This window comes from Ostrinia nubilalis, chromosome 18, assembly GCF_963855985.1.
Source record: "Ostrinia nubilalis chromosome 18, ilOstNubi1.1, whole genome shotgun sequence".
Classification (NCBI taxonomy): domain Eukaryota; kingdom Metazoa; phylum Arthropoda; class Insecta; order Lepidoptera; family Crambidae; genus Ostrinia; species Ostrinia nubilalis.
Window position 1 is genome coordinate 5385187 of NC_087105.1, and position 26674 is coordinate 5411860.

Sequence of the window (26674 nt, forward strand, 5' to 3'; positions counted from 1 at the left end):
AGGATACCATTCGAGACATTTTTATTGTCTTCGGATATATTCTTGGCAACATCTGTGTAAATACGCATACGATGAAAAAGAAAAGTTCTCTCAGGATGATTGTATGTTGCATGTTGTTTTCTGTTTTCTTTATAACATTCATGGTTCAGGCTTATATACTAAGTGCTACAACAAACCCGATACGAGGATATCAAATAAATCGTTTAAGCGAGGCATTGTCTACATGTAAACCGTTGAGAAGCCCTATGTGGAAGAGAAATTTTGAGTCTACAGATCCTCCTGAATGCACAGCCTCAATTATATGTCTGCACGAGCTTATGGATAGACGGAATGAAAAACTGTACACTGCAGTATCTGATTTGGAATATCAGACTCTTTCTTGGCAATTTTTGGATTCAACGGGTGAACCTGAAGTATATCAAACGATGGAACCACTGGCGCTCCTGATGCGGACGACATTATTTGAACGCGGTACCACTTTGTTCAGGTCTTACGAAAAAATTTCACAAAGAATACGATTTGGCGGTCTCCAAAAAAAGAAATTACGTGATATCCTATTTCAGAGTCATTTCATTAAGCAGCGGAATATGCCGAAGTCTCGTGAGTGGTTGCATCAGTTTAGGGAAGCATTCTGTGTACTCCTTGTGGGATATAGTTTGGCGTTTATTGTATTTGTTTTTGAGTGCAGATCATTTTTTTACAGCAAAATTAATATTAAAAAATAAAAATATCCATAAATACTGTATGTAACTTCTTCTTTCTTACTAACCGTTACCGCCACGTTAATTACAGTAGTTGATTGTGTTTAAATAAAATAAAATTAATTATTACATTGTTGTTGTTTCAATGTTAATTTTTATTTACTAGGGTACCTACATCTTTTATTATTGGCAATTAAACCTCAGGGTTCATCAGCAATCAGCCCATTCCCGTAAGCAATTTCAAGACGCCTACTACGGGTATGACTGCCCATTAGGATCGACGATCTAAAACGTGTCGAAAGCGAGTTGTTGACACTACGAGCACTACGAGTATGTGTTGACACGAAAACTCGCTTGACACCGTGTATGACCCATGCGCGCAAATTCAAAGTGTTTCGAACCAATGTTTTTTTTAAATAATATACCTATCACTTTACTGTACTTTAATAACGAACGAAACACCGATCAATATGCATTAAATAATAAAGGCTTCCACAGACTAAACGCGGTGCAGAAGCAGTGCGGGTCAGTTGCAGCGCGGCTGAGGCACACTGAAAGCAACGCAGTTTCAAAGCAGTTGCAACGCGGGCGGTTGTCAAAAATTTAAATATTCGAAAACCGCTTTCAACGCGCTGCTACCGCCCTGCGTCCGGTGTGTGTGTCATGCTAATATGGCCGCCATAGTAATACAACAGCGCGGGCCCGCGTTCGCGCCGCTTCTGTCCATACTCTCTCTCATCTGTGCTTCTGTCCCGCACCCGCGCCGCCTCCTCGTTTGTATTTCGGCAGTTGCAGTTTGCAGTGCGGCGCGGTTGGAGCGCGGGCCCGCATTCAAATTTGGTGTGGCATACTTCAAAGAGTTTCTTGTATTACAACTTGCGCGGGCCCGCATTCAAACTGCGCTGCTACTGCCCCGCGTTTGGTCTGCCCAAGGCTTAACTGTTCAACTACCCTCCACGGAATCTTCGAAATTAAACTAACTTCGCAAATGAAATTGAATGTCATTGTCATTAACGTCAATGTCAAACTGACGCAACACAGCTGTCTTTAATGTCAGTCACAACAATACTTAGGAGAATTTCCGAAAAATTTAACTATGATCTCATAGCCTTTTCCCTGTGTTAATATTGTTATCATTAAGTTTGAAACATGCAGCAATCGCCATTTGAAAATATATTTAACATAATAGGTGGCTTGTCTGAAGGCAACGAAAAGCCGATGAAACATGGGTTTTATAACGCCTTTGCTCTTTTTATTTTAACTATTTGCTGTGCTGCGGTTTATGTGCTGTTCTTAATCTTAGAGCCCTTCTTTAAACCCTTATTTTGGGCTTTGTTAGTTGGTTCTATTCTCCACCCTTTTAAATACAAACTCGCGCGACAAATCAAGTCATGGTTCGAAGATTTGGACAAGTCTCGTACCTCAGTCGTAGTAGGACTAATGGTTATTCCTATGAATGTGATGAACTTTGCTTCAGACACAGTGGGACAGCAATTTAGAGAACATTACAAGGTATGTCAAACTTCTATTTGTGGTTTTCAAGGTCTCATCCATCTAAACAAGTACAACGTTGAATCTTTTTTTGTTATTCAAATGTAGTAATGTATTTAAATTAATTCTACACAATGTTTTAGATTGTGTTCTTTAATATTAACATTTATTATAGAACAGACTTACCTACTGAGCATGTTTTTAAAAACTTAAAATAATTTCTAAAAAATTTTGTGCTAAGAGCTCTGTTTATGTTGTTAAATAAAAACATTTACTAAAGAAAGACTGTACAATAATCAATTGTATATCTTTTTCCAGACTGTGATAGCGTTGCTCTCTACGATATATGTGTTGCCATGGCTATACAACTCGGTGCCGAGGAGTTTTGCTTGCATATTCTGGCAAATATGCAGCTTCGTGGGCCACTCCACTACTATGCTCATTTATTTATGCAGTTCATACATAGTAAGTGACATATAACATTTTTGTGGTTGTACAGATGATGGCACGTCAAGGTAAACACTATGAAGTTGTAATAAAAGTTAATTTGCATCAAAAATAGAAATGGGTGATCTAATGTGCTGTCATCTGTGCATACTTTTTCAATAATTGAAAACATTATTGATTATAAATAAAATTATGGAGAAGAAACTTGACGTAAAGTATAATAGGTTTAGTTTATTTGCTATCAAAGTAACTCAAAATATTAATTTTCCATAGGTGACAATGATTACATTCCAACCAAACCACTCAGAGTTTATTAGTGATGAGTACACACACTCGCTATTTCTTAGATTACAAGGCTACAAGTACACATCCATTAATCACTGCCCTGAGTCACATTCTATGTTTGATCAAGCCACTTAGATATTTTAGTACGAGTTATGATTACTAATCATACCTACATACATTATACAGTAAATTACTATCTACTCTAGAATTGGAACATAATAATTATGTATTTCATGAATCTACCGTTAGGATTCTTAGGTACCTAATTAATATAAAGTTAAAAAAATACTATGTAAGTCATACAACTTAATCTTATTTATTTTTAGACACTCACCATTGCTATAGCGTATTTTATAAGCGTTTACATTCTATGGACACCACAAAGGGCAAGCCTGTTCAGAGGAACCTCGCAGCTGCCATGGCTTGTTATAACTTGTTTCCTTGCAAGCCTCACTGGCACGTACCAGGTTTACACATTTGTGTTTCTACAAGCCATCTGTATTGCTGGCTTTGCCCTTGAGGTTTTGGATGTACATAAACAACTGTTGATGAAAGGTATGTTAAATAATACAAATTCTGATATTATTAATAATAATAATATACTGACTTATATTGAGGTAACAATAGCTTTGCTTATGGGACTACCAATGCGTGAAGTCACATTTTCAATCTGATTGCAGAACTAAAGTAACTTAACTACACATAACATATCTGGAGAAGTAAAGGGAATATTTGTAAAATAACACATCTTTAAAACCTTTTTTTTTTTCGAAATTACAGATCCAGAAGCTTCTATGCTTGTTGCACTACACAATGTCATCACAAATGAACACAAACAAGTAACTAGTCCAACTGAAGAAAAACCACCAGAAGTTGTACAATCTGCGAGTGAACAAGAATCATCACCTGAAAAAGAAACTCCTTCACCGGTTACACCTGACACTATCACAAAAAGGGGAAGCTGGACATCCAATGAACCAATACAGAGTTCTCCAAGACACGCTAAAATGCTGTACAAAACTAGAACCTTATCCGCATTACCACTATCGAATACAAAAATGAAAACTGCTTTTGATAATCGCTTCATAGCATCTTTCAAGCAAAGGTCTCTAGACGAAAATTACATGCGAAGCAACTTTGATAACGATGAAGAGACAGCATTGTATTTCAAGCTATTATTCTTCGGATGTTTCTGCATGCTAGTATGGAAACATATATGGTTGCTGCCAGTAATGCTTTTCTTTCTAGCGATACACGTTATAAAGAAACTGCTAGATTACTTTGGAGTATGGCTGTTTTGCGAGAATCAGTACAATAATGTTATGGGCAAAATCAAATGCTGGTGGAATGATAGGTAAATATTTTCTGTGCTTTTATTTATTTCTAAGGCTAAATAGTAAACCAACCAAATATAACTTTATGATGCATTACATTACTCTTAAAGAAGAAACATTTCCATATGTATTTCTAATTTAGCTTATCTAGTGCTACACAGATTTTTAGAGCAACTTATGGGGTCAATTCCCACTGCCCCTTAAATACCCTACTAGCCTAAGATGCGCGCCATTATATCGTCTTATCGAGGCATTTTGTCAATTTTAGAGGATAAGTCGTCTAAAAACATTGATATGACATATCAAAGCGCGCATCCTAGGCCGACAGTCCCTGTAATTTATAGACAGCCCTGCTCAGCATTGCCTTTGAGTATTCGTTCGTTTCGACCAAATGACGTCCACTGCTGGACAAAGGCCTCTCAAGGATTTCCCAACGACCGGTCCTGCGCCGCCCGCAGTATTATTTGAGTTAGTAAAATCTAATACTACTAATTATTTTAATTTTTTTTATGTTTATTTCCAGGCAATCAGCACTCGTCCCGGCTCACATCCGAGGCATCGGCAAGATGATGTCGCTATGCAACAGCAGATTCAGCGAGATCGCGTACGATTCCGTCGACACGGTGTCCACTTGCATCGTCATCATGGGACTCATCTTCTTCGCTACTGTCGCTACGATATTCATTTGTATACAGGTAAATACGAAATTCAGTACATTTCAATATTTTCAATGCATCTTTTTTTGTATATGGCTAGAGTAAAAATAGACAGTGTCTTATAAAGCATTTTCTTATAAGTCGGCTTTAAAGTCCAGTCGCCGAACAGATACACTCACTGCGGTCGCCCGTCGCACAGTGAGTGTGCAAGCGCGACACCAAATAACTACGCGCGAGCGATAAGGATGGATAGCTTGAGGTCATTGTACGAAATTCTATCCGCTCGGCGACCAGACTTTAGACGTTATGTTTAATGTTTGTATTTGAGTAAAACGGTCAAGCCACATATTTTCACTAAGATGTAGAGTTTGTGAAGGAGTTATCCTCTACGTACAGATCTCAACGTAGAGGATAACTTTTAACTCTACAAGCGAAGGGTAGATAGTTTCATGACAGTGCGGGTCATATTACATTTTACATTAAAATGTTTTTGGTGGGATATAACTGACGTATTTCGCAGATTTTCTGCCATCTATGATCAAGTTCACAACCAAAAAACATATTCAAACTTGAACTCTATTCCAGATATACTCAGAGGCGATAGTCGTGGTGCAGCTCAGCGGCAGTCTTCTAAACAGCACGTTCGTTCAAAACAGCGAACTTCACGCTTATCTCCCGGAGGGCTGGGAAGACAAACTAGACTCGCTCATTGACAACGCATACACTTATGGAAGGGAGGGAATCTCTACTGGAGTGAGTATTATAGTTCTACGAGTAGGTATACATAATTGCTTGTTTTAAATTCTTTTTTTTACATGAAAAATATAATGTAGGGTAGTTAATTAGACACCTCTGATCAATTGACATAGGTACCTGCTTAATTTAATTTTTTAGAATATAATCGTTTATTTCACTGTAAGTTTTCTTATTATATATGGTTTTATAACCTGCCAAAACTACCAAAATATTATTGTGTGTGCTGACGTCTGTACATTGGCATGATATGACGTCACTAGTTCGCCAACTAAAGAAGTTACAATATCTTCGAATTGTTGGTTAATGGTGTTAACTACTACATTGTTTATTGTTATCCCTTATATTAGTTTAGTTCTAGTACATATTTTCTATAATAACAAATTAAAAGAAAATAGATATGTACTTGTACTTGACATGATGTAGGATAGAATTTTTAATTAATAGCCAAGTCAATCAATACTTCAATTCGCCTTGTTGAAATTACTATGCATGCTGTGTTTTATACATCTGTGTTTTGTTGTTTCATTTACCCAGAGGACAGACGACCTTTTCTTTTTGTAGTTTGTATAGGACGTAAGATACAGGTTGAGAAAAACGTAAACAGTTCACTTAAAGACCCATACATTTGGCAATGATTTAAGTGCACAGTTTCAGTTCTTCCCAATCTGTCCCTTACACCCTGTATTGTATTAACTTGTCAAAATTATTTTGCTTGCAATGGATATCTACACAACGTTTACAGATAGGAGACTATGTAAGTATAATATTTAGAAAGCAGCATGTTCATACCAAAAATCATGCCTTGAAAAATAATCGACCACCTACGACATCTTGACACCTTCCTCGATCGGTGTTTAATCTATTTAAATTGCTAAGATCATTCTGCCTCATCCAAAAGTTGCTGTGCCATAACTGGATCCACATTGTTCTGTTTAAGTTGTAAAACCTAATGTGGTAAAGCAATAAAGTATTGAGTAATAGTCTCGTCACACAGGCGCATGCGTATAGAGAAAAGAACATAGTTAAGTTTCTAAACCACTCAGTCCAAAAAATCATAAGGTATTTTTTCAGTCAATACGTCAAAGTTCATGCTACTCATGCTAGCATAAATTTAGAATGAATAACTTTTTAAAAAAATAAAACCGACTTCAAATGCGTGAACACAAAAAAAAAACTGAAAATTAAAAATATTGCGTATAAAAAAGTTCATCCCCAATTTTCCACCCTTGGGGGTGAAATATTTTCTTCAAATTCGCTTGAAACCACCCTTTTGATAATACCTATTCAACAAAAAAATAATCGTTCAAATTGATTTATAATCGGCGGAGATATTGCGTATAAAAAAGTTCATCCCCAATTTTCCACCCTTGGGGGTTGTTTTTTCTATTATTAAATTTAAATGGGACCACCCTTGAGGTATTACCTATACGCTGAAAAAAGATTTGTTTAAATCGGTTCATAATTGGCGGAGTTATCGCGTAACAAACATAGAAAAAAAAAAAAAAAAAAAAACATACGGGTCGAATTGAGAACCTCCTCCTTTTTTTGAAGTCGGTTGAAAATCATATCCCACGGAAATAACACAAATTCAAGCATCCAAGTTTGACACTAAATATCAGCTTTTGTTGACTTATTTCTTGTGTCATCACAAGAAAATAATAAAATAATCAACTTTTAAAAAAAATAAAACCGACTTCAAATGCGTGAACACAAAAAAAAACTAAAAATTAAAAATATTGCGTATAAAAAAGTTCATCCCCAATTTTCCACCCTTGGGGGTGAAATATTTTCTTCAAATTCGCATGAAACCACCCTTTTGATAATACCTATTCAACAAAAAATTAATCGTTCAAATTGATTAATAATCGGCGGAGATATTGCGTATAAAAAAGTTCATACCCAATTTTCCACCCTTGGGGGTTGTTTTTTCTATTATTAAATTTAAATGGGACCACCCTTGAGGTATTACCAATACGCCGAAAAAAGATTTGTTCAAATCGGTTCATAATTGGCGGAGTTATCGCGTAACAAACATAGAAAAAAAAAAAAAAAACATACGGGTCGAATTGAGAACCTCCTCCTTTTTTGAAGTCGGTTGATAAAAGAAAAAAGCATTTCATCAATTTATAGCGTTGCTCCAAAAGTAGCTATGCAACTTCAAACAACTTTACAGGTGAAAAGCATTCTCAAAGAAGGCGACCCGGAGAAGATCGCTCGCGTCGAACAACAGATACTTGAGATCTGGGACCGCGTGTACCAGAGCTGGGTGTCTGGCCACTTCACAGCTCAAGTCGGGCCTCAAGTCGACGGCTCAGCCATCCAAGACTCGTGGGACAACTTCGTCAATGACGTCTCTAACACTCCTGGTAAGTCATCTTAAGTAGTAAGTGGTATAGGTCGCGTTGAACAACAGATACTTGAGATCTGGGACCGCGTGTACCAGAGCTGGGTGTCTGGCCACTTCACGGCTCAAGTCGGGCCTCAAGTCGACGGCTCAGCTATCCAGGACTCGTGGGACAACTTCGTCAATGACATCTCTAACACTCCTGGTAAGTTCATTTGAGTATGGTTTAGCTCGCGTCAAACAACAGATACTTGAGATCTGGGACCGCGTGTACCAGAGCTGGGTGTCTGGCCACTTCACGGCTCAAGTCGGGCCTCAAGTCGACGGCTCAGCCATCCAAGACTCGTGGGACAACTTCGTCAATGACGTCTCTAACACTCCTGGTAAGTCATCTTAAGCAATAAGTGGTTTAGCTCTAGTCATACAACAGATACTTGAGATCTGGGACCGCGTGTACCAGAGCTGGGTGTCTGGCCACTTCACGGCTCAAGTCGGGCCTCAAGTCGACGGCTCAGCCATCCAAGACTCGTGGGACAACTTCGTTAATGACGTCTCTAACACTCCTGGTAAGTCATCATAAGTAGTAAGTGGTTTAGCTCGCGTCGAACAACAGATACTTGAGATCTGGGACCGCGTGTACCAGAGCTGGGTGTCTGGCCACTTCACGGCTCAAGTTGGGCCTCAAGTCGACGGCCCAGCCATCCAAGACTCGTGGGACAACTTCGTCAATGACGTCTCTAACACTCCTGGTACGTCATCATAAGTAGTAAGTGGTATAGCTCGCGTCGAACAACAGATACTTGAGATCTGAGACCGCGTGTACCAGAGCTGGGTATCTGGCCACTTCACGGCTCAAGTCGGGCCACAAGTCGACGGCTCAGCCATCCAAGACTCGTGGGACAACTTCGTCAATGACGTCTCTAACACTCCTGGTAAGTCCGAGTAAAACGGGGTCCGCGCGTAATAAGTCGCGGGCGGCCGCTAGTCTACAGGGTGTTAGGTAACCATTTACCGGATATATCGGATATAATACATATCGGATTTTATAAAATTTATTTTGTATGAAAATTAAAAAAAATAAAATTATGATATCCTTATCTTCACCATACCATTTATATGCCCATGTTAACATGGGCTAGTGTCGGCTCATATACCCATTTACCTAACACCCTGTATATGAAAGCCTCTAATATGACTCCCAAATGCCTTCCCTAGTTGGGAGTTTTATAAATGTCAACGTTTTTAGACCTTGATTAGGGAGGAACGAGAGGTCAGAATAAAACTGAATAGAAATTTTGAAACTGCGCATGGGAATCGAAATTCGGATGCTTCAAATTGGTAATGAAATACTTAAAAAGCTCATTTCCTCAGGGATGTTCGACTACACGGGCATCATAGACTGGGTGCGAGCCAACGTGGGGACTCTGAGCGCCATCGCTTCGAACATTTGGGCGCCTTTGGCTAGCAACGTGTCGCTACTAGCTGGGTCAGTTGGCGCCTTTACTTCGCTGCTGCTATGCGGTGGTGGCGCCATCATCAACATGTTTATTAACTTGGTGAGATATGCTAACTTAATGTGTGTGTTAGCTTTCTGTCGGCAGCCTTCATAAGCCGCCATAAGCTCATAATTTGAGATTGGATGCAAGCCAGCGTGGTGGCTCTAATCGCTATTACTTTGCTCGTTGGTGTAAGGCTCATCCCTAATCAAGGCACAAGTTTACAACATTCAATCGTAGTACAGGTATGAGACAGTCAAAGTAACACTTTAGTAAGAAAGAATAAAAGAAAAAATATTTATTTGTTACCAGAAATAATAATTAACTAATTTTATTTTACTTCTTGTAGAGTTTTGGGCTGACACTGTGTAGGTTTGTTGTCGACACGACAAGAAGAAGACGACTTCTTGCTTCGTCTTCGATATAACAAAGTCAATAATATCTTTATTTTCATGTTCTAAGGTCAATACATGAGAAACTTTAACCATTAAACTGTTTTAGACTTCTGTTAACCGTTAAACTTTGATTGAACAGATCGTGTTTTTCACGACCCTCTTCTACTTGCTGGCGTCGAGCAACGCTCTGTACAAGCCAGTTGAAGTGATCACGCGGGTGCAGCCCAACTTTGGACCACGTCTTGGCATCGCTCTTTCAGTTGCTATTAATCAAGTAAGTGCCATAACATTATGACTTTATGTATGTAGGTATACTTACGCCCGTATTCACAAACGATGCTTGTTAAGTGAAGCAGCAAATTGAACGCACAGCGTTGAATAGAGTCTATGATTGGTTCGGGTGTCACCCTGTGCGTCCACGCGCACTGTGAGACCTCATAGTAATGTTTGTGAATAGGGGCGTTAGACATTTTATTGAGATATGTGCCCGTGTCTCATCTCTTTCGTAAGCCCCGCGCACTTTTCCATAAAAAAAGGATATCTGTACTTATTTTTATACTCCAGAAAGTTTTATTTAAAGCACTAATAATTAATTTTAGCTCAATAGTTAATCCTTGTATTTAAATACAGTTCTTCTTTATTTGCATTTTTATGTTATGTTTTTCTATTGTAGGTGTTCAGAGCTTCGTTCAAGATGGCCCTCTTCTACGGATTATGGACGTGGCTAGTGCATAACTTCTTCGGGGCTAAGGTGGTCTACTTGCCCTCAGGTTAGTGTTGCCGATTGTTCAATTTTGTAACCTGCATTTTTACCTTACTATAGTAGTGTCGGTGGTGCGTCGTCATTTTATAAATTTTACTATTTTTAGCACCCAATTGCACTTTGCATTTGCAAGCCACCTACCACGTCGCGTAGATTTGAACTGATCGTGTCCCGCCAGTACTTATGCATACTAGCACTACTACTATTACTATATTAATATGATAGGTACACCTACTGTACATTTAATACTCAAATGCAAACGAATATAAGTAAGTAGTAATCATAAACTGAAGTATCTATAACTTGTCATTAATGAGCTATTTTTAATAGCCAAAAAATGAACGTAAACTTTAAATTCACATTCACAGTTATCACATTACATACTAGGGCATGCAATATCGGAAGATTTTCAATTCCGATATTGGATTCCGATATTAGATCTCAATATCGGAATTCCGATATTAATATCGGAATTGAGTTCATGTGCTATAAAATTAATATTTGGTTATATTTTTACGTTATGGGCATCCATTGCATTTGGTTTTTTATGTGACAAGAGGCAAACGAGCAGACGGATCACCTGATAATGAATGGTTACTGATAATGAGCCTATATGGACTAGCAAATAATTAAAGTGTTTTTATAAAATCACAGGTATCAAACAAACTTTTACTCCTTCATTACATTACCCTGTTTTATGTTAGCGGAACGAATTTTAGAGTCATTCAAATCACGTGTTACAAAAATTGTAAAGAGTGGTAAAAATCTTGAATATGCTTGTAATTTGTTCCTTTTTGATTATTATCGATGTACAACTCACAAAACCACGAGCCATCATCATCATCATCATGTCAGCCATAGGATGTCCACTGCTGAACACAGGCTCCGATGCTGATTTTCACAATGGCCGGTTGGTGGCGGCCTGCATCCAGCGCCTTCCTGCTACCTTTATGAGGTCGTCGGTCCACCTTGTCCTACGCTGCGCTTTCCGGTACGTGACCTTCACTTTGCGTACTAAGGCAGAACCGTTGGAAGACCTTATCACAAAGCTCGAAGACCTTAATCGAGTTTCCCAACAGGGAGGCCTTCGGATGAATATGGAAAAAACGAAGCTTATGTCGTATGCCCATGTTGCTCCTTACCCAGTTTCGGTTAGGAGCTCGATTCTCGAGATTGTTGACAAGTAAGTATGTCTATCTCGGACAAACGATCAGCTAGGTAGGTAGTTAGATGCAATTTCGAGAAAGAGGTAAATCGTCGAATACGAAGACGAAAGTCTTCAATTAGTGTGTGTTACCAGTGATGATATACGGGTCGAAAACGTGGCCTTTGAATATAGGGCACAACGTGCTACGGAGAGGGATAAGCTTGGTGTTTCTTTACGAGATCTAATCAGAAATGAGGAGCTCCGTAAACTAACTAAGGTCGCTGATATAGCCCGACGGATTAGCAAGCTGAAGTGGCAATGGGCAGGGCACATAGTACGCAGAACTGTCGGTCCATAAAATTAAAATTAATGTTTGAAAGGGAGTTGAGATGTCGTTCTTTGTTGACCAAGTACCTATGGCAAATGCTAAAATTGATTTAGAACAAGTTAAATTAACCATAAATAGTAAAGTTAATAAAATATTTGCAGTTGAACAAAAAGTGATGGTGAGAGACATGAGAAAATCATTGGTATTTGCCAATCATGTACTTTGGGCTTTGCGGCAGGTTGTGGAGAGTTTAAACGCTTTGTTTAAAATCTCAATTAAAACTTTTATCTGATTCCGATATTACGATATTGGGTCGCTCAATATCGGAATTGAAATATCGGATCTCGCAGTCCGAGATTCCGATATTACGAGATTCCGAGATTCCGATATTCATGCCCTATTACATACCTCTTGACTTATTGTTTACATGCATGACATAATGCGTTAATCAAAAACAGATTTTCAGCGTGCAATCAGCGCCAGATCGCAATGTCAAGTTCAACGAACTATTAATTTCGTGCGGAACGATAAACGTGCCGTTTTTACAACGTCATATTCAGCAGAATTATCTCGGGATGATGCCCATGTGTAGTTCGTGTGATATTTTTATTGCGCGCTCCGACGCCCGCCACGCTCCCAGCGAAATGTCAGCGGTCCTCTAAAATGGCTTACAATATCGTCCTGTTGCTTTTTGTCGTCGTTAACTCGGCTGTTGGAGTCAGAATCAACTTCACGAGTTGCCAAAGCCCCGAGTGGAGTTGTAACAACAACCTCCCAAACGAAATCGTGTACACCTGCGCTAATGTACTGAGCAATGTAAGTAAATAAATATTTCTCTTTTATTTTTCAACTAAGAATCAAAATATTTCTTATATTAATCGCACCAAAATTATTTTAGGACTTCATCATACACCTCAAGGATTACTACACGGATCACATTACGAGTGTAACCGTGCAAAATTGCAGAGACGTGAGAGTTGTACTCGACTGCCCACTGCTGCAGCGACCTTCTCAACTTCAACGGTTCAAAATAAAGGATTGCGACCGAGTCGAATTCGTGTCTTTGTCTAGCACGTCACTGCTACAAACACCGCCTGAAGTCACTATAGAAAACGCCAGAGAAGTCGTGTCCTTGCCTAGAAAAATATTCAAATCACCAGTCACTAACACAGAACTGAAATGCATCGGCGCTCATTCGATGAGAAAAATACGTATCGTTAATAGCAAAATAAACACAATCAACACTCGAGCTATTTACAATGTCACCGGTATCAAAAGTATCGAATTCGAAAATGTGACTGTAACCAATGTGGAAAACCAAGCGATAGAAGCTATCATGGGCAATGATAATACGCTTTTTTCGATGGTGAACTGTAAAATAGAGAATTTGAACTTTAAAGGTATCGTTGTAAGGACCAAGACAGCGGTTATAGACAACAATGTATTTGATGATTTGATTGCAAATGTGGTTAATATAACATCAGACTTTCTGCAAATGACAAAGAACACGATAAAAGATATCTACTCCAATGCTTTGTTACTGCGATCTGTAAATACTGATATAACGAATAACAATATCAATCTACTGAAAATCAACTCTTTAATTGGTGTTAAATGTTTAAGGAAGAGGATCAGCAATAAATACTTCATCTTCTCTAAAAACAAGATTCGGACAGTGGAACCCTACTCTCTTGCATTCGACTATGCTAGTTGCAAATCAGCTGGGACCACAGTCAATGTTAACCACAACAAAATCGACTGCAAATGTCGAAACATATCGTATTTGACCTCATCACCTACGAACGTGGAGCTGAATAACATGTTTTTAGATGTAGTAAATAACAATACGTGTATATCCGCGCCGTGTTCTTTACCCGTTGAAGTTGTAAAGCTGTTGTTAGAAAGTGACATGTGTCAACTGAACCTGGACCCTCAAGTGATGTGTTTGCTCTATAGCGACAGACATAATAATAACAACGACATGACAACAGACGAAGATGTAACAGAACCGGCTCCTACTTTTTATCTCATAAGACAAGCGAATTCGCCAAACGGCGACGCAAGCGCAGCCATGACGGCCATAGACAAAGACTACTTGCTCAAGGGCAGCAATTTGAACATGACCAACCGAACAGCGATCAAGGTTGTCTTTGATTCGTCTAGAGACTTCGTAGAGACTTTAAGAAGCACCGGGACCCATAAGAGACCAATTGAAGAGCCTAAAACGCCTCAGACTGTCGAGTATGTGAGCCGTTGTGTGGGCAACCAATGCCGGAACAACGTCGTATATGACAGGCAGAAAGCGCTGGACTTTTATAAGTACGTCTACGCTCAGTTAAGACCGCCTAGGCAAAATGACAAGAAAAAGATAACTTAATTTATAACTTGAATCATTATTTTTTATTTAAATATATTCGATTTGTATCATAGATTTATCGTTAACTGTACCTGCACAAAAATATTCAACACCAACAGAAATAATAAAAATTGTTTATGCGTATAACTAAAGTCTTTTCATTTTTAAGTATGTCAAGTGATAGCATTATGGACCTCATTAATATTTTGTTACTATAAGAAATATTGTCATTCTTGGAGACTCTTTATCAATAAAATTAATCATTTTGTTTTATTTTCCTTATTTCTGAATAAGATATGTTAATATTTATTTATTTAATTAGCTCGTAAATTTCAAGTCTGTAGTTAATTACTCATTAGAGCTTGCGTAAATTGATATGAATGATAATGTGTTATTAAATACCCTTATTGATTCAATTCAATCTTTGTATTGAAACCTAGTCGTTTTACGACTGTTATTATTCTGTGCTAATATACTGAATGTAAATATATTAGTGACGTGATTAACAAGATTAGGAACCTATCAACAGATTTTTAAATCAAATATTGGATATTTAATTTGCGTTTGTACCGTAGCCACTCGATTACTACAAGTTTTGGTTTCACAGGTCTCGAATTGTCTGGTAGAACAAGTCACCAGAGTTAGAAAGATTAATGTGTTATCTTAGGTATACCATCTAAAGGTATCGATTAATCTGACTCTTGGAGTAATATGAAATCTATCGTGATATTTTGCGCTCCTTGCGTTAATCTCAAGTCGAGTAGTAGACTCCTATTGCATCTTATGATGATAACATTTACAGTCTTGGCCGCGGTTCTGGGCGCCGCTCCGTTCCTAGGCCCGTACTTGGCGGGGATCCCCGCGGCGTTAGATGTCTGGCTTCAGGGACGACCCATGTCAGCACTGTTGCTGCCTATAGCGCAAGCCGCTCCCATCGCTTTCCTGGACGCCGCCGTCTATGCTGAGATCAAAGAGTGAGTATATTGTAACTATAACGGGGAATCCCCGTTCTTATGACCGTCCTTGGCGGGGATCCCCGCGGCGTTAGATGTGTGGCTTCAAGGCAGACCAATGTCGGCACTGCTGCTGCCTATAGCGCAGGCCGCGCCCATCGCTTTCCTGGACGCCGCCGTCTATGCTGAGATCAAAGAGTGAGTATTTTTAACCGACTTCAAAAAGGAGGAGGTTTTTGAGAATCTAAATGATGTTTTTTTGTAATCTAAACAAAGAAAATACTGTTGCCTATCGCCTAGGCCGCGCCCACCGCTTTCCTTTCCGCTGACTATGCCACGATGATGATGAATGAGCATTTTGTAACCATAACGGGGAAGCTCTTGGCCAACCTCTCACATGGAAAGTGATGATCAGACCAATGGTAGAAGCAAGCTACACCGAGAATCCGCGTCCCACCTGATAGAAAAGAATCAGCCGAAGCGAGCTTCAAGGAATCCGAATTAGTATAAACGCTACCAATGAGCAAAACATTTTTCATCCACGGCACGTATTTTTTAATCTGTGTCTGTTGTCAATGTCAATGTCCTGTTTTACTTTAGATTTCAAAATACAATTGATTCGGGGCTTTTGTCTTTCCCATAATCCTCCTGTGATGACTATATTTATAGCCCGACCAGGAACATGAAAACCCTCGCCATGTTGCGGAAAACTAATGGTACTAATTTCTTTTAATGGCAACAGTAACTGAAAACTTCATTGACATGTCACCTTGCATGTCAGTCTATTGCTGTCAAAGTGTAAACAAACTTTTTTTTAAATATGCGCAATTGATTTTGTGAATTAAATTGCTAAAATCTTTTTATAGTCGTGAAAGAAAAGTGGTTCACAATGTGTTAAGAGCCATTTTACATTTTCGTGCGAATTTCTAAGATTTTGGAAGCATGAATTACTATCTTAAGCAACACCCAGAGATTATTTAATAACTGCGAAAGATAGGTCAATTCTTGGTGTTGACCATTAATGAAACGGATTTACTAAAACTCTTTTGCTTAATTCACAGTGCCCCATCTCCCACAACCATTTTACGGAAAAATTGCCGCAGACTCATTTTCAAAGTCCTGTATCTATTATTTATGCTCATATAATAAGCTTAAAAATATATAGTAATCATCGGACATATATTCTTGTAGTCCATTAATGAAATAGATTCTTGAATTTCATTACCATTATTGAGTAAAATCTAAAAATAATTTGGCAAATTTGAAGATTAACGTCACATTTTGATCGTGGTTTTTGGTTTAAAAACACAGCAATAACTTCAATAAAAGTATCCCCAAATAAAGAATATTCATTGTAGAATTGATTTCTACAGTTATTGTTTAAATATTAGTAACCACTTTGTCAAAATATTGATGTGAATATCAGTATAAATTACAATGCGCAAGCCGACATCGATTAGTATGGCGCGAGCGCCCGTCAAGGCAGGACCTGTGTCATTTTTCCCGCCGTGACGTTTACGTGCGTTCGTGTCGTAAAGCGGTGATTTGTACGGCGACCAAATACATTTGATACTATGCCGAGAGGCTGTTTCGAGTCGGCCGGCCGAGCAGAAATTGAAATGATGAATTTTAATTTCTTTGACGGATCTGGGTGTAACTATGTATAATATGTAGGTACCATGTATTTAATTTAATAAATAAATTATAAAAAAGTATATCCATTATGCTAGCACCCTTAACACAAGCATATTGGTTGCCTACTTTTGGACTAGATGGCGCTGTGAAATTGTCCAAAGATTTGTTTATTTATTTATCCGCTTTGAGTTTTGTTTCGTGAAGAAGAAAAAGAAGCGTTTTGTTTCGAGAGGGAAGCTTTGTTGTTAAATCTATATACTAATAAAAGAGGAAAGATTTAATTGTTTGTTTGTTTGTTTGGACGCAATAGGCTCCGAAAAAAAATTCTTTCACGATTTAGAATCCTATTTTTTTTCTATGTAGGCTATAAAATATTTTCAAAAACTTTAGTCCAAAATCTTTGATAAAATTCGACGTTTGATAAATAAATTAGATAACATATTAATACTTTTTTTTTCAGTACGATTTTAGTACCTACTTGTTTTTCAGAAATTTTACGATTTAACTAAACTTCTAAAGTGTTTATATTTTATGCATAATTTATTAACTTCTAAAATATACATATTTTATATCCTATTGATAGATGACGTGCTTCGTATTTTATTAAAATTATTACCTGACTAGGTTAAAAAGGTGTGGAATGTTATTTTGGAGATAACTTGGTTCCATAGAAATATAGAGAGATGCTAAGTAATGCGCTGAGTTCGAAACTCAGTGTCGTATTAGAAATTCACACACACAAAGAAATCAAATTATGTGCTCATTATCCACTGCGGTATCAGTATTCAACGTTCGAATAATCTTAGTACTATGCAAGCAATATAAACTGTTTACATAATGACGTCGCTACTGTCATCATTGCTTTCACAAGCAATATGTTCCAATTTGTCCCTTGTCACATTTCCCTTTAGTTTCTGTGATCTGTGCTTGTTTCTAAGTTGATATCAATGAAATATTCCTTAGTACTTTTGATTTAAATTATTTTTTTTATTTTGACACGTGTTTGAAAAATCAAGGTCAGATTACAATAAAATAACAAGTGAAAACGTAACATTGCATTGCAACTCGCAATTTCGCAATATTGATGAGGAGATTCCATTGGAAAGTCTGTATTCATTCCTAGGATTCCCCTAACACCATCAAATTCAAGAGAATTAAAGAGAGTGCAGTTTTCCATCTCATGCTTAGGGACCACGGTTTAAAATGGTGTGGTTGCATAGAGCCTGCAACGGGCAACCACGTGCGCAGCTGCTCATACTAATTTTCGATACAAAAGCAAGTGTTGACGCCTTCACGAGTTTTAGCGGAGTTCCATATGGTAGCGGGAGTAGACTTAATGGAAATCTATGATTCTCCGACGACCAGTTGTATGTGGAATACTCCAGAGTATGCGCACACAATAGCCTGGTGATTTTAGCACCTGAAGGAAAAACAAAAAAACATTGTTTACAAAGAAATCTGCGGCAGGTGTAGTGTTTTAATTTTGTTTTAGAAAGATCTCATAATTTTGTAAGTATTCAAATATTTAAACATAATAATTTGTAGATTTTATATCAAAAAATATAATTATTTAACAAAATTAATTTTCTTAGAATATTTTAATTCTATTAGAACCATTTTCCACTTCATCGCAGAAGAAGTCGCGGGCAAAAAGCTAGTATGAAATATGTAGTAGGTATTGCCCGCGGCTTCACCCGCTTGAAATGTAGTTTGTCACAGATCGTCATAAATTATAGCCTATACATTGTTATTCTGGTCGACGCCAGGGATGGATGAGCGTCGCTGTCGCTGGCGACAGGGTCTTCTGGTTCAGGGTTCATGGCGTAGGTCTCAGGCAAAATGAAATCCACTCGTAGAAATTAATAAACTCAGTGTATTCACGAAAATAATTACACACAGCACTAGAGTCGTATCGGAACTGAGTGATCCAAAGGTCTTGCGATAGGAACGTCCGACCCGAGTGATAGTTGAACACAGACTGCCTAGTACTGCTGTACTGTACCTACTGTAAAGTTTCATCAAAATCTGTTCAGTAGTTTTTGCGTGAAAGTGTAACAAACATCCAGACATCCACACAAACTTTCGTATTTATAATATTAGTAAGACTAGTAAGAAGTAAGATAGTAAGATGAATTATTTTAGTTACCTATTTGTTTACTTATAATAATATTTATTTATTTATTTCTTAGCTCTGTCTGATAATGGATCTGTAGGAGATGCAATGGCTACCTCCGTAACAAAACAATAGAACCCTATGGAGTTTGGGCTTGTGTGATTCGCCTTGACGAATATTTCGTATCCAGGGTCCGATGATGGAGCTGTAAGGGGGCAGATTTTTTTTTCACTATGTGACTGTCTTTATTTTGTACTTAATATATATTTTACATATTATACCTATTCGTGTTTCATTATGAATCGAAATATAAAAGACTTAATAAACTCTATTAAAAATTTAAATTAATTTATCAAGTTTGAATACCTCATTCTACCTTAAAATGAATAACTTAAATCAAGTCTTAATACGGTCACGGCTCAAGATTTTTTTGTCCATTTCAGCGTTCTTTTTACTCTTTTGACGTTGCGTTGACAGCTTTTACCTAAATTCGCGCGGAATATTTTTGTGAAATGGCTCTTAAAGTATTTGTCGAAAAGAAATACTAAGGGTTCGGACAATATTTTCATTGAATAATGTTTCCGACAAAGGTTGTCAAATTGACTGACATGATTATCGCATAGTACAGTCCACTATGAAAATTAGCTGTGGTTTGTTTCAACTACCTATTTTAAATTTTTTTGTCACTTTCTAAGTGTTTAATTATATGGAATTGGGAAAGAAGTACCGAGTTTGAAGCGTTCATGAGCAAACATTGCAGTTGAATATTCAAGTTCTGATTATTGATGAATAATAAAATAGTCAGGCTATATACAAAAACATTTATAATAAAATTATTCCAGCGGTGGCCACCCATACGTAACAGGCCTGGCCATAGCGGGCGGCATCTTCTACCTAGGCCCAGAAGGCGCTATCCTAGGCCCACTCCTGCTGTGCTGCCTGATGGTGGTCCTCAACTTGTCCTCGACCTTCCTAAGGGACACCCCCTCTGAGGAAAGAGCAGCACTCCACTCCCGAGTCAGGTAAATCAGACGCGTATACCTCGATGATTTGTTTGTTTCTTTTTGGGTGAAAACTAGCATGTCATATGTCATACGAATGAGGCCTGTATTTCTTGTGATTGATGATATTATAATGGTAGTACAGTTTGGCAGCAATCTACAGCAATGGTGAATTGCTTCAATTGATTTTGGATCTTATTTAGATTCAAAATTCATTCAGTAAATTCGTTGTTTTATTGTTGTTAGGTTGCTGCCGGTAACTATTTTATTAATTGTAAAAACATCTCTGTATCATAAATGAAAAGCTGTATTTGTCTGTAATTGGTGCCATAAATGACTATTCCCGTCCATACTGGGTACTTAAATTCCATAGACAAACAAGTCTTCCTCTTTTACCTCATTCGTGACTTTGCCTTTTGTAAATAATACTCATATTTGTATCAGAAGCTATCCGTTTATTATTGGAATACTCATATAGATTAATATTCTGTTAATTTAGGTCGTTATTGGGATTGTTTAAATAATAAGGTGTGTATCAACGAAAATGTACAATAGCTTGCGCGTTTTAAAGCTTTTTTATATATTTTGTATTTTGCACGTACTTCTGTCAGCAAACAAAGCACCATTTGTATATTGTATGAATATTAGTCTTAGAAGGATGCACGGTAAGTGTTTTATTTTATTTAGTTTTTGGCATTTAATTTAGTATAATAATCTCAATTTTATACATACTTGATAAAACGGTCACAACTTTTATATTTATTTATTTCTAGTCTATTACTCGTCTATTAATTTATATGCACTATACAGTGTGTCCGGGCTTGTAGTGATCAAACTTTAATGGCGTAATCTATGGACAATTTTATCGATGAAAATACTTCAAATTTGGGGCTTGACCCATTTGTCGCAAAATTACGAGGATTTAAGTTTTTAATTTTTAGTTTTCACCTCTTCCTTCAAAAACAAGTGAAAACGTGGGTAACTTAACATTAATAAGCGAATATTTGATATCATGCGATAGTCAATAAAATTATCTATTAGTAGAAGTAGAAAACGGACACAAGTTTCATACATTTTATGGAAGTAAGAATGGATTGAATTTGAAAAAGACATGATTTTTTTCACTTCTTTTTCAGTTATTTTCCAACACAAGAAAAACCAGGTCGTTAAAGTATGTTTTATTTGCATTGTATTATTAGTATTTGAGCTATTCTACAAAACGAATGTAAATTTATTAGTCTACGTCTATTAGTTTCGACGTAATTGTTGAACAAAGATACCCCTTCCCAGCCGGTTCCATAGTGCTGCTAACATGCGAAAATGCACTGCCTGAAAGAATCACACAACCTATTCCGACGCGCTATGGAACCGGCTGGGAAGGGGTATCTTTGATCAACAATAACGTCAAAACTAATAGACGTAGACTAATAAATTTACATTCGTTTTGTAGAATAGCTCAAATACTAATAATACAATGCAAATAAAACATACTTTAACGACCTGGTTTTTCTTGTGTTGGAAAATAACTGAAAAAGAAGTAAAAATATCATGTCTTTTTCTAATTCAATCCATTCTTACTTCCATAAAATGTATGAAACTTGTGTCCGTTTTCTACTTTTACTAATAGATAATTTTATTGACTATCGCATGATATCAAATATTCGCTTATTAATGTTAAGTTACCCACGTTTTCACTTGTTTTTGAAGGAAGAGGTGTAAACTAAAAATTAAAAACTTAAATCCTCGTAATTTTGCGACAAATGGGTCAAGCCCCAAATTTGTAGTATTTTCATCGATAAAATTGTCCATAGATTACGCCATTAAAGTTTGATCACTACAAGCCCGGACACACTGTATACTTAAGTGTAAGCTTCTATTCTATATAAATATTTTAATTTTAAGATACTAATCATTTTCATACCTATTACCTATAAAGGTTTAGTACAAAATGCATATTAATACGAGCTTTAAACATAGATTCAAGCCTGTGTTGTAGTACTTTGTTATTTAACCAGACTTGAATCCTAAGTTTTTACCAACCTGGCCTTTATTACACCCTATATTTATCTATTTCTTGTCTTTCTTCTTGATGCCAATCTACCGTAATCATTTGTAACTGCTTGCACCAACATATAGCTGCACTATTCATTTAATTTATTTTTATCAAAACGCTATAAAGATTGGATGTTTCTTTACAGACTCGGTGCTTTTCTCTGACGGGCTTGCATGGACAACTAACGAATGTCAATTAATTGTAAGCAATGGTACTCAGTCGCCATACTTAACAATCATCATAGTTCCAGTCATACACGGACAGTTCAATGATTTTTTCGGGGCCTCAGGTTACCTAGCAACACGGCGAGGTAACGTACTAGACCGAATAGGCATTAGACGCCTATTCGTCATCCTATACTTAGTTTACGTATGCTTGTATGCAGGTGTACATCAAGCGTATAGTGATGAATATATGCGTTTAGTATGCTATGCCGTCGTGGACAGTGACGTTAAGGCCCAGAACAGACGGTGAAACGCAACTGCAACGAAACTGCAACTTTGTGATGATTCTGATGAATGAAACTGAAACTGAAAGTTTAAAACTGGTCGCGTCATGTGTGGTCTCTCAACGGACGCTATGGCAGAAACTTAGATGCAACTCAAAAGTAACTAGAGCAGTTGCAGTTTCGTTGCAGTTGCGTTTCACCGTCTGTTCTGGGCCTTAGCCTTGTTAGTATCATTAAGGTGCTCACCCATTGAGAGCGTTTACGTGTAATGTATCAATAGAAATTAGATTTTTCGACTAATTTATAATTATGCAACTTGTAGCAACCAGTTTGTTGGCAACCACAAAATGCTACTTTTTTCACTATCGCTTATGGCAACACTAAAGTCACGCATGCAAACACTCAATGTCGCCATCTCTATGCAAAATCCGGGCTGCCCGTGTATGACTCATTTATACTAAAGTTTTAATGAAAAGTTATTCATCATTTGTACGGAATGCGTAGATTTTAACCGTTAAAAAATATTCGTGACAAAAATCACTATTGTAAGTTAACTTACATCGAGATATTTAGTAACGATAAAATAACAGGTAGAAAAGGGTTTAAAATCCGTTAATAAACTGGGGTTAAACCTCGTGGAAAATTACGAAAATGTCTATTGTTCTCGCGCGGTTAAACCAAAATACTAATTTATGCAAAATTTTTATCAAATTAATAAATCAAAGATCTGATTGAAGTGATTCATCTGATTTCATTAGTTATTAAATCTTATTTATATTGCATACACCAGTAACGTACAATATTGAAAGATGCTACCACAAAAAACAAATACTGCCTCCATACCAATGAAATTATTTTATAAACTAAAACTATTATTCAATAAAAGCATGTTATTTACTTATTTATTTTATACAATAGTGATATTTATTAATAACTTTTAATGTGTATTTTTTATCCATAAACGAGGGATATAAATTCCATAAACAATTTGAAGCCTCTAAAGTATGAACGTGTAGGTACACAAATGAATGTGGAATACCACGAATATAAGATTGAGAAATAATATTTATTGATCTTTAATAAGAACGTTCATTTTCATTTTATATTAACTAAACTAATAATTAAAAATGTTGGTTGTTCTGTTTAGCTTTACCAAATATTTAATTAATTTATTATGAAATGCCTATTTATTAACATTATTTTTTTGTTTTACGTTATACATGTATTGTAATCGTCCGATTTAAAAAAAAACACCTATTGAATAGAATTTAAGAAAATATTATTGGTAATATTAATCTACCGAAATATCCCATTGATTCAATTTACGGGTATAATACATGATAATTATTTAGCTTAAGGTATTTTATATTATTAAAAATGGTGCTTTATTTACTATAGTTTTGCGGGTGAAATAATTGAAAACCCCGTATTGTTACGCATGCGAAATCAAATATATTTAAGTACTTGAAGTAACTAACACAAATTCAAATGTAGTATATGAAAACGATGGATTATTATCCATCTATCCATCATGAATATTGCAAGCGCAACGAAGTTTAGTAACATTAGTAGTAATAAGCAACCTTTCAACTATTGGATGTTGTAAATGTACTAAAGCTTATGCTTACTTTATTAATTCACAAACATTTTTGTGCTTCCAAATTACAAAAAAAAAGCATAAGCCAAATTGATAACGTAGCGATGTAATTGCACCGTTAGTGTAAAATTGTTCTGCGAAAGTCCATCAAATGTGTACCTAATGAAAGCTATTTTAACCGACTTCAAAAAAGGAGGAGGTTATAATATGTTCGGCTGTATGTATTTTTAAGTAACTTTGTTTTGTCCTATACTTTATGGTCATATACTAATAGATATGAAATTATTGCTTTGTATTTTTTTACATGAAGAGAATGGAGGATGGCCAAATATTTTATGCATGTTCAATTATTCAGTACTAGCGGCCGCCCGCGACTTCGTGCGCGTGGATCTCGTTTTACCCCCCCTTCATCTATCTTACGCGGTTCAGATTTTTTCATACAAATGTTTTTTCCCGCTAACTCCCGTTCCCGTGAGAATTTTGCAATATCCTGTTGTAACTAAGCTTTAAGTTTACTAAGGTACCTGCATGCCAAATTTCAAGAGTCTATCTTACGCGGTTTAGATTTTTTCATACAAATGTTTTTTCCCGCTAACTCCCGTTCCCGTGGGAATTTTGCAATATCCTGTTGTAACTAAGCTTTAAGTTTACTAAGGTACCTGCATGCCAAATTTCAAGAGTCTATCTTACGCGGTTTAGATTTTTTCATACAAAATGTTTTTTCCCACTAACTCCCGTTCCCGTGGGAATTTTGCAATATCCTGTTGTAACTAAGCTTCAAGTTTACTAAGGTACCTGCATGCCAAATTTCAAGCGTCTAACTTAAGCGGTTTAGATTTTTCATACAAAAGGATTTTCCCGCTAATTCCCGTTCCCGTGGGAATTCCTAAGTATCCTATAACCTGCCCAGGAGTATGAAGAATAATTGTACCAAGTTTCGTTAAAATCCGTCAAGTAGTTTTTGTTTCTATAAGGAACATACAGACAGACAGACAGACAGACAGACAGACAGACAGACAGACAAAAATTTTACTGATTGCATTTTTGGCATCAGTATCGATCACTAATCACCCCCTGATAGTTATTTTGAAAATATATTTCATGTACAGAATTGACCTCTCTACAGATTTATTATAAGTATAGATTTATGCTAAAACTAACATTGGGACGATGAATGTAAACTTCTGAATGAGTCCAGTTACACACTAGTTGCCATCGCTAGTTCTTTATTTGCCATACATTAGCAAATTAAGCCTTGGCGCAGACCATCGATTTTTCGTCGGCCGATAGTTTAGTCGGGCAGTTGATCAGTATGAGCATGTATGGAAGTTCGCACATTACACCGATTTGATTTGGCCGATTCTTCATACAAATTAAAATCGGGCCCAACTATCGGCCAACTAAAAATCGGTACTCTGCGCCTAATCTAAGGCTGAGTTGCACCATCTTAAACGTCAAAAATCTGTCAAACTCCAACTATTGATAGCACAGCGCGATTTCTAGATCTTGTAGAATCGCCGCAATGGTTCGTAGTGTGTAATGGCTGATGTGTAATGAAATGTACTACAATAAACTCGTATCACAATGATTATGCTTCCAACTCGATTAGCTACGAGTAAGTGCTCAACTTTTTTATATTACTAGAATGTCTCGTCTGAAAGTAAAAAAGTTTTTGTAAATTACACTTTGTATTTAGTGTATTCCCTATCAATCGTGATATTTTATAGATATATGCATATTTCAGTGAATGTCCAGTGTATTTATAAACTTACAAATGCACTAACAATAAATCAGCCCTTACAGTTCAGAAAGTGTCGTCCAAAGATTAATTTAGATGCACTTATTGTAAATTATATTGCAGTACGCGTATTTTATATTAAGTTTGTAATAACGACATGAAACACAATGTGAACTGAAATAAACGCGGTTATTTGCTTTTTATAAATTGTTTTATTTTTATAAAATCAATTTTCTTACGTGATACCGATTCTTAGTTGTTGCAATTAACGAAGGCGAGTGAGCTTTACATGTGTGGTGTTCGCTACTGTTCGTTTTTCAAAAGTTTTGATAAATACACTATCGTTATGTGCATGTATACGTACACACACAAGTAAAGCTTACTCGCCTTCGTGAGTTGCAAGAACTACATATACTTACCTAAAGGAACTATATGGTAGAGAATGACTTATGGCATTAAGCTCGCCTTTTTGTACGGAACATTGTTATGTGTGTGCAATAAAGTCTTTAAATAAATAAATAAAATAAAAACTATCTGACCACTGAAACTCCATCAAAGCTCTAGCTTTAATAAGAAAAGGTTGAGTAGTCCCGGAGAAAAGCCTTGGAACCAGTAGTAATGAATTAAAACACATCCA

General features: G+C 36.8%; 2 protein-coding genes across 2 annotated transcripts; both read left to right on the forward strand.

Annotated features, from left to right (window-relative positions):
• Positions 1-1752: 1752 nt before the first annotated feature.
• Positions 1753-26244, forward strand: LOC135080861 (transmembrane protein 245). The gene is made up of 17 exons (XM_063975589.1): positions 1753-2213; positions 2511-2657; positions 3251-3479; positions 3705-4278; positions 4782-4953; positions 5500-5667; positions 6413-6424; positions 7844-8036; positions 8245-8397; positions 8611-8763; positions 8827-8946; positions 9386-9570; positions 10045-10179; positions 10579-10675; positions 15302-15473; positions 20043-20222; positions 22400-26244. The coding sequence occupies exons 1-17, from the start codon at positions 1851-1853 to the stop codon at positions 22416-22418; spliced, it is 3072 nt and encodes a 1023-aa protein (XP_063831659.1). The 5' UTR covers positions 1753-1850; the 3' UTR covers positions 22419-26244.
• Positions 12626-14726, forward strand: LOC135080386 (uncharacterized). Its single transcript, XM_063975028.1, has 2 exons — positions 12626-12959; positions 13042-14726. The coding sequence occupies exons 1-2, from the start codon at positions 12807-12809 to the stop codon at positions 14518-14520; spliced, it is 1632 nt and encodes a 543-aa protein (XP_063831098.1). The 5' UTR covers positions 12626-12806; the 3' UTR covers positions 14521-14726.
• Positions 26245-26674: the final 430 nt, after the last annotated feature.